This window comes from Rhagoletis zephyria, unplaced genomic scaffold (genome assembly GCF_001687245.7).
Source record: "Rhagoletis zephyria isolate East Lansing unplaced genomic scaffold, Rhagoletis_zephyria_1.1 Rzeph_scaffold_16164, whole genome shotgun sequence".
Taxonomy (NCBI): Eukaryota; Metazoa; Arthropoda; class Insecta; order Diptera; family Tephritidae; genus Rhagoletis; species Rhagoletis zephyria.
The window spans coordinates 1-9,778 of NW_016173229.1; the positions used below are offsets into that span (position 1 = coordinate 1).

General features: G+C 36.2%; 2 protein-coding genes across 2 annotated transcripts; both read left to right on the forward strand.

The window, feature by feature from the left end:
* The first annotated feature begins 1,292 nt into the window (after nt 1-1,292).
* Nucleotides 1,293-2,034, forward strand: LOC108379324 (acanthoscurrin-2-like). Its single transcript, XM_017635669.1, has one exon. The coding sequence runs from the start codon at nt 1,359-1,361 to the stop codon at nt 1,914-1,916; it is 558 nt and encodes a 185-aa protein (XP_017491158.1). The 5' UTR covers nt 1,293-1,358; the 3' UTR covers nt 1,917-2,034.
* A 3,405-nt stretch (nt 2,035-5,439) lies between these two features.
* Nucleotides 5,440-5,946, forward strand: LOC108379322 (glycine-rich protein 5-like). Its single transcript, XM_017635668.1, has one exon. It carries the CDS (start codon nt 5,440-5,442, stop codon nt 5,944-5,946), a length of 507 nt encoding a protein of 168 aa, XP_017491157.1.
* Nucleotides 5,947-9,778: the final 3,832 nt, after the last annotated feature.

Consider the following 9,778-nt stretch of genomic DNA (forward strand, 5'->3'; position numbering starts at 1 on the left):
ATACTTACTTTAACATTAAAAGATTAGGCGAGGGAAAAATCTAAGCAAAACGCCAAAAGCGTTCCCACGACAGTCGGATCTACGTATCCGGAATGACCCAGATGTATATATAGCCAAGGTTTGTCACTCCAGCATCACTCCCCAAAAAGTCGTTGGGTTATGTGTATGATGCTACAAAAACAACAGTAAAAGTTTTGAGTATCCAGAATCGTATAACTTGACCTTCACATACAGCGATAAATATTCAAAATAATCGAAATTTTTCGGCAAAACCGGCAGCGCTTATTCAGAAATGTTCAAAGAAAAATGTTTGCCGAATTCTAGTTTGGTCCAGAATAAAAAGTTTCGTATTGTCACGAGACACCATCAACGTAAATAAGTTTTCAAATAGGACACTGTTTGGTGAAACTTTTTTCGTTCGGATCTAATGTTTGGGCAAGCATATGCACACATATACATACATATAAGTATGTACGTATGTATGTGGATACACNCGCCAAAAGCGTTCCCACGACAGTCGGATCTATTTACGTATCCGGAACGACCCAGATGTATATATAGCCAATGACTGTCACTCCACAATCACTTCTCAAAAAGTCGTTGGGGTGTGTGTATGATGCTACAACAACAACAGCGAAAGTTTTGAGTATCCAGATTCGTATAACTTGACCTTCACATACGGCGATAAATATTCAAAATAATCGAAATTTTTCGGCAAAACCGGCAGCGCTTATTCACAAATTCAAAGAAAAATGTTTGGCCATTCTAGTTTGGTCCGGAATAAAAAGTTTCGTATTGTCACGAGATACCATCAACGTAATCAAGTTTTCAAATAGGACACTGTTTGGTCAAACTTTTTTCGTTCGGCTCTAATGTTTGTGCAAGCATATGCACACATATACATACATATAAGTATGTACGTATGTATGTGGATACACATGTTTAAGTGCTTTACTAATTAATTTGGAGAATTATTTCTTCTTCTACTCGAATGGCTTTGGCGTTCTGGCGAAATTAAGAATAGCTCACCCATTTGACTTGCATTTTTTCTCTCAATTCTCCACACACACACTCTTACACACTTTACAGCATCCGTGCATTTCGCACTCTCCGACAGCTGGCCCCACTAAAAAACAAGCTTCTTAGCCAATTTTAATTTTGCAGCTAACAATTTCGCTGGCGCCAGCCTCTTGCCCCCTGTTTCTCTCACAACCAACAAACAGATTTTGATCCCGCTCGTTTGCTATAAAATCACTGTCGCTCGCAGGTGGGATCTTAGTTTTGTGGTGCAGGTGCAGTTAGTTCTATCTACATACATATATCTTTTCAACCAGCATCCAAGTCGAAATCGAAATTCAATGAAGTTGTTCGTTTTACTTTTTGCTATCGTGGCAGTAGCGTACGCTCGCCCACAAGGATATGGCGGTGCCGCCGATGCTAATGCTGGAGCTACTGCCAATGCCGAAGGCGGTCAATATGGTCAACCTGGTCGTGGTCCCGGAGGACCTGGCTTTATAGGAGGCGGATACGGAGGAGATGGCGGACACGGAGGTCATGGCGGACGTGGCGGTCATGGCGGACACGGCGGTCATGGCGGTCACGGCGGCTCGGGCTTCCCCGGCAGGCCAGGTGGCAATGGGGGCGCCGGTATCCACAATGGCGGAGGCTTCCCTCCAGGTCCAGGTATCTACAATGGCGGAGGAGGGATTCCTGCAGGTCCAGATGGCTACAATGGTGGTGGCGCTAGCTCTAATGCCGTCGCCAATGCAAATGCGAGTGCTGGTGGTGGTGGTGGTGTTGGTGGTGCTTCAGCAAACGCTAGTTCTAGTGCGAATGCCAAAGCCGGTGGTGGCAATGCGAGTGCCTCTTCCAGTGCTAATGCTAGCGCCGGCCAATTACCTTATGGTAGAAAATAATTTGCTAAAATTTTAGTGCAACACACATCACTCATGTCGAACTGCCCACAAATATCTAACCTAATGTGATTTATGTATAAATTTTAAGGTAAACAAATGTTGAAGTAAAAAAATAAATAAAAAGTGAAAATTAAAAGTTTTGCATTTTTTTCTATGTTTTCAACCAAACGCTGCGGGTTTTTGGTAAATTTTTTTTTTCTAATTGTGTAAAAATGCACAATCAGCGATCTCCATCAACAGTGCCGCCTATGTACATGGAGAACAGCATATTCAGAAAAAAGACAATTTCCTAGGCAAATATAAGGATGAAAATGCTCTAACAAAAACAGTAAATTATAAGGAAGGGCAACGGCACTCACCACAGCTATGTATGTATGCGCGAATTTGAAATTCTTGTCCCTATTCAGAGCTGGTAGCCGCAGCTTTTCCTGCTCCGAAGTATCTCAGTGATTCGAATTTAGGCAGATCTTTGCATTCCCTCCAGTGTCTTAATAATGGCGGCCTTGTCCAATGCAATTTACCACACGAGAACAGAATATGATAATGATATCAATGGCTTCTCTATAGCAATACAAGGCAATCAACGCCCTGTTTACCTTCTCCCGAAGTTCGGCTTGCAATAAAACTGGCTATTATGAATTAAGCTTGGATACTTTACCCTATTAGAGGGTAAACAAATAAATCCGTCCAATGGATGGAGGTTGAAAAATTGGGATAAAAAATCCATTTGTCGCAATAATTATGTTCCCCAAGATTGTAAGCGCATACTTATTCCGCGGGCGAGAAGGACTGCTCAACGATGTAAGCTGATTCTATTGATTTGCTCGTGCAATAGCCATACTGATTTGATCACAAATGGTCTCTATGAGAATCTCACTCCTTAAGTGTAATACCATTTTTGATCTTTTTATATCGTCACCTGAGAGTAAAATTGCCCGAAGTTCGAAAATGCCCAATCTCAGAAAACTTTTCAAGAACGCCCTACTTCATAATTTGATTGAAGACTCCCTATTTTATAATTTTATTGAAAAAACCTAATCTCAGAATTTGTTGAAGAATGTCCTATCTCAGAATTCGATTCGTAAGCGCCCTATCCCAAATGAAAATACTTTGGGTAATGTGCTGAGTTGGAGCGTTTTTGAACCGAATTCTGAGATAGGGTGTTTTTTTAATACAATTCTGAAATTGAGCGTTTGCGAACTGTCTGCCGAGATAAGTCGATCTTCCACTCAGGTGACGATATGAAATGAACTGCTCACTTTTGTTCGAGCATGTCCTATGAAGAGACTAATTGATCGCGTTTATACCCGAGTAACTATAAAAAGTGACTAGTCGAATTTAAGAAATAAAAACTTGCTTCAGCTGCGATTCGAATACTCTCTCTACATGCCAACGGCGCGCACGAAATTTCGTTGACTAAGTGCGTATATTTTATTGAATCGCTACTTGTACCCGTTAGAGATGAGTTGGGGACTAACTGCTCCACTCTAATTATACCCATAATCGATGAGCCGGTTATATGGTTCTCCAATAATACAAGTATGAGACTAGTTGCGACTAATTAATGCCCATTTGTACTCGATTGATACTAATCTCGGAATATTTGAGGGATTCACAACGGTGTCGTAAGTGTCGTATTGTTGTATGTCGTAAACTTTAAAAGCTCAAATAAACGTTTATTGAACTTTAAACCACAACCAACTGTTTTTTAACACTGCGAAAATTCATAATATAACTTTGATGGTACTTTTCGAACCCCTTAATATGTTTTTAAAGCGTTTAAAGTTTACAACAATCAACAATATGACACTTACGACACCGTTGTGAATACCCCAATTGTCTTTAGAGATTTGTTGTATGTTGTGACGTCAATTTATAGTATGTAATCATAAATAGTATAAAATCTATATGCACATCTAGATTATCTAATACTTTCCTCCGAAAATATAAATATTTAATACATTTGACAAGCAAAATATTTATAAAATAGTAACAAATTACGTACACGTTAAATAAAATCTGTTAGTCATACTTACATAGGTGCATCATATTTAGAAGTGAATTTCACTGTTTGCATTTAAAACGCAAAACAAATTTACATATCTATGTATGAGAGCGCATGTGTAGTACTACAAGTACAATTATTTTGTTTTCAAACAAACTCACTGCCACCGGGGATTTCTCAATGCCAGTTAACACACCTACATAAATGCTTTCCTAGAACTTAACACCTGTACTGGACTATTTATTTTTTTATGACAAATATATTTTTAAATGAAATCCATTCTTACAAGTTACATATATTAAATACTTATTTCAAAAGTACTGAGCTTCTTGTAAAAAAAAAAAACTTCCAAAATAATTCATTTGCCATTTGCCTACTTTTATAAAATAGAAAGTGGAAGAAAAGAATTCTGCTTTGCGAAATAGCACTAAATTTGATGAAATTTTGTACACAGATAATATCTTGACTCGTATAAGGTTGCCACCTATTCGAAATTAGTTAAAAATTTATTAAAACATCATAAAATGGGTATCAAAAGGAAGGTATTTTAAATATTTTTAGTAAGGCTGCCAACTATTTTGAGTCGCATATTTATTTTATTTTTTTGTTAAGAAAAAGAGATAAAATATTACTATTCATAGGTACCTAGAGAGGATTCTTAAACAATGCTTTCCCTATATACAAAATATACCATTTTTTTGTCTGTACAGAGTACATATACGCTGAAGATATGTACCATTTTTGGAGTAAAAATTTACTTAATAGATATCGAAATTAAATTTTTTTATTTCCAAAATATTTGTTTAAAGCTATCCAAATCTTGAAAACCAAATTGCACTCCGGGCAAAGCTCGGTCAACCTGGCATTTCAACTTTCAGGTTCAAAAATATTCATCATTCGAACCCACAAAACATCCCCGCCGCGCGCACGTCTCTGGTTGGATGTTTTTTATTTATTTAGATAAACAACCATTTATGTTTGCCGTTGATGATGCTCCCATTCATACAAATACATCCACACAGTCTAAATATATAACGAAATGAATTGTTTTTGGTTTAATTCCTTTCCTCTTATTATTTTGTCGTGATCTCTTAAGAAAATAAATTTCTATTTGGTCAACTCTGCAAGTATAATCATCTCCATAAATAGGTTTAAAAAATATACATAAGTATCTGGTTTTATATTTTCTGGTTTATTTGCCTCCATAATATACTTCTCATTTAGATTTCGCACGCGCATGCGAATTGATCTGAGCTTCAAATGTAATCATCCAGGCAAATATTCATATACATACATACACATTTATGTACACACACACACCTCACACTAAAAGCACACACACACACTGGGTACTATCCCTCGAGATAACCTGTCTAAGATCACCGAAAATTCGTAGCAGTTCGCTGACTTTTGCTATAAAAACGCCGACTTGGTCCAAACATTTGCTAGTTTTGTTATCAACGCTTAGTGGTTCGTATTAGAAGTTTCCCAAAATACGTTAGAAACTTCACCGTTATAATGAAGCTGTTCGTAGTACTCTCCGCATTGTTCGCCGTTTGCTGTGCTAGGCCACAGCAATATGGTGGCTCCCAAGCCGGCGCCAATGCCAACGCTAATGCTGGCGCAGCAGGTGGAGGATTTGGTGGTAACCCTGGCTTCGGTGGTAACCCTGGCTTCGGTGGCAACTCTGGATTTGGTGGAAATCACGGCGGCGGTTTCAATAGAAATCCTGGATTCACCGGCGGAAATCACGGCGGCGGTGGCGGTTTCGGTGGAAACCCCGGATTTGGTGGCGGCTTTGGTGGAAAACCCGGTTTTGGTGGCGGCTTCGGTGGAAACCCCGGATTTGGTGGCGGCTTTGGTGGAAAACCCGGTTTTGGTGGCGGCTTCGGTGGAAACCCCGCATTTGGTGGTGGTTCCAGTTCAGCCAACGCTAATGCAAATGCCAACGCCAGTGGATTTGGTGGTGGCTCTTCTGCAGCTAATGCAAACGCTAAGGCTAGCGCCAATAGCTTTGGCAAATAGATTTGTGAATTCTAATAGCAAGCGAAATTCATCGAAACTCATCGCGATACGAACTAATTTATTCGTATACTCACTCACATCATTTATTTGACTGGCAAACAACGCAGCCTTAGGATTAAATTAATTTATATTGTGTAGATAAGTAAATGATATGGATAATCGAAAAAGTAAAGGAGAGAAAATTAAAAAAAAATAAATAAAATAAAAGTGAATTCATTACACATCCAAAATTTGTACGTAAAGTGGTGTATATTAAGTAAACACGGGATATGTCTGAAAGGAAAACGAATAAAAAATTGCCTTCCTGTTGTTACTCTTAACTCGATTTTCAAAAGGATTGAAAGTATCGACTTCAAAGATCTCAGCACTTGCAAAAGAAATCGAAAGTACTCAGTACTCAAAAACACTCTGTTCCAACCATTACTTTGATACATGTACTCAGGATCGATTCAAAGTACTCAGTATTAGGTGTCAAATAGATACTTAAAAGAACTGAGTTTTATTTACATTTACAGCCCGGCATTCATTTGACGTAATTTGGGATTGGTAAATTAATTTGAATCAAATCCTGCCCGCTTCTCAGATTTCTATTCTAAGCATAGAAGTGTTACCAACATGCTTATATGGATAAGGAAAGTGCTCAATACTCTAAAAAATACCCGATCCTTAACCTTATACCAAAGAACTCGATCATAAAAAGTACCCGATACTTCCCAACACTACTTAATTTAAATTTTTTTTATAACACTTTAAAGCTCACTTAATCTTTAAAGGTTGGTAAATATTTTTACAGAATTCCACTGCTGATATAATATCAGCAGGTTAAACTATTCAGTCCAATTTCAATAAGATACACCGACTACACTAACCACCTTTTTAAAAGCCCACTTACATCAGCTCATCTAGCATCCCTCTACCTACTGCCCAATTTTCTGCAGTGCAAGATTTTCCAGTACTCAGATATAAAATTAATAAAAAATGTTCTATGTAGTTCCATTTTCTCTAAAATGGATATTTCGAATTTTTGGATTTTGGTGTATAAATAACCTTTTTTTTACCCTTGTTTCCCCCATTTATTCGATTGTTAAATCCGGTTTACTCGGTATACGAAAGATCAAGATTTCAGAAAAACCGCCTAAAGATATTCGAAAAATCGGTTGAGACTTATTTAGAATAACCGAGCCATTCCCCACAATATATATTCATAAACGGGGTGAAAGGGGAAAATAATAAAATCTCAGGTAGCTGAAGTGTTGGTTGTTAACCAGCAAATCTATGAAACTAAAAAAAAAGTGGAAAAACATTTTTTTTTTTTGATTAACCACAGCTTAGGAAGTAATAATTTGCTGTTTTCTAGTTAAATAAACTTGCAGTTTCCGTTCCAGATGAGAAACAAGAAAGGCTGACTGAGGACAAATATGCTGGTTAAGGTCCATATGTGCAAATAAAATAAAAAGTTTTATTTTTAATATTTTTTTTTTAATTTTTTTTTTTTTTTTTAAAGTGTTTGGTATTTATTAGCTTTAATTTTCATTTGAAAACATTTCAACTAGCTTTTACAATTTATCTGCCATTCAAGCACATTTTTTGAGAACAAAATGTGTGTTTAAGGGGAAAATTAATTGTAAGAGCTATTTGAGATAACGGCTCTTAGGGTGATAATCGAAGAAACAGCTTCTCACACTTTAAGGGCCGCTTTCTGAAGTAACCTTTAACTTTAAAGTTCACTTTATCTTTAAAGGTGGGATTAAAAATAAAGCTATATCTAAAGTTAAGCATACATTTTCTTTGTTGCAAAATTTGACACTAAAGTGAGAATAAAGCCAATTCTACACAACAAAGGACAAATTAGTGGTAAATCAAATGTCTACAAAAAGACCCCAACGCCTTTTCATAGAGGACTAAAATTCGCTGAAATGTTCGCCTGTTACTATTTTCGCCGAAAATGCCCAACACTAGATATATGATTTCAAAAAATAAATGGACTTTTATCTAAATATGGGTATTTCCAATCTGGCGTTACGTGACACTTGATGTTAAAAAAAAAAAATTAAAAAAGTCAAAATTTTAAAAAGGTTTTTCTGGATTTGCATAGCATTTAAATAAATGGCCCCTAAAAATTACAACTGTTGGCAGTGGCAATTTGAAGATATTAGCAAACATATGCGCTGGCGCGACGTTACAAAAACAGTAGTAGATTTTGATTTGGGTTGGAAAATTGCAAAATTCTGCGAATTGGGCAAGACTATATTGGAAATTTTTAAGGTTGACTCTCCAAGTTTTTGAATGTAAAAATCTTGTCTGCTTTTTGTTTAATCAGCTGAAGTGTCTGGCGTGACTTTACATGACGTTACTTTACTAAAATTACCATTGACAAAGTTTTGTTAATATTGTTCTTAAAAGAATTTTTAACGGGAAGATAACGTGCATTTTATGTCCGTACGTACTTTTTATTTTGACATCAGCGCCACCAGCGGCTCGATTTTTGCATATCTATGTCTTATCAAGTTTCAACTAAACATGCCAAATGCATATGAAACAAATCAGAGCATAAATACGATTTTTCAAAATAGCTCGACCCTGGCAAAAATATTTCTGCTTACATAACCAGTAGGTATATATTACAAAAATAAGTCAAATCGGCCTATAATTAACTTAGATATACGACTTGTAGTTTTTTTTTGCGGCAGACTTTGTGCTGGAAACGCCTATATGATTTATTTACATTCAACTAAAAACTGTACAGTAGAATCGAAAGAAAGAAAAAAATATTTAGGGGATTCACAGGTCGTCTTAAGCGTCGTAAAAGTTTTCAACGTAAAATAACGGTTAAAATGTTTTAAGGCGATTTGTAACTACACCAGATATGTTTGAAACTGCTACAAAATATATATATATAATTAGCTCTTATTATACCCTACCCTTTTTCGACTTTAGAACATAACGACGCTTACGACATCTTGTGAATACCCTAAATATTTTAACGCTTTTTTTGTTATAGTTCAACTACCTTTTTAAGGGTAGCGTGAATTTATAGGCTAATCAACGCTTCGAATCGAACGCTACCAATGTTTAAAAGGAAAGGTGTTATTAATTTATTATTTTTGATTTTTTTTTTACGTTTATCTGTTATTGTAATTACGTAAAAAAAAGTTCAAAATGTTGTTTTTTAGAATATTCTAAATTCGAAACTATGTTTTTTTTCTTTAGAGCAGGCTAGGTAGCTAAATCATTTACAAAAGGCCGAAGATTACGCACGCCACCGTATGTATGTATGTATGCACATTAGGGTGGTCCAAAAATGTATGGGAGAAAAGTAAAATCGGAAATTTAATGCTCTCACCCCCTAGGATTGTTCTATACCGAAAAAAAATTTATACCCTATTATTTATTATATATATTTTTTTTCGGTATAGAACAATCCTAGGGGGTGAGAGCATTAAATTTCCGACTTTACTTTTTTTGGACCACCCTAATGCACATACATATGTATGTATGTTTGTGTGTAGACGTTAAGAACTTTGTTTTCGTGTTTGCTTTCAAAAATTAATCTCATCGGCTTTTTCTATCTGATTTCGAGTGATCGCTGCAAATGTGTGTGTCCATGTGATTGTGCGTTTACGTTGTCTAAGTATCAAATAAATAATTCATAAACCTATAATTTCACGCTAATTAAGTAAAATTTCTGTGACGACAAATCCAAGGAGATTCAAAAAAAAAAATGAGAAAAGAGAATAGAACGCTAACAAAAAAACATTGACCACAGAGGTACCCCGATGGTTTTAGCTTAAAATTAATTATATAAACGAGGAACAAAAAATTTACAAAAACT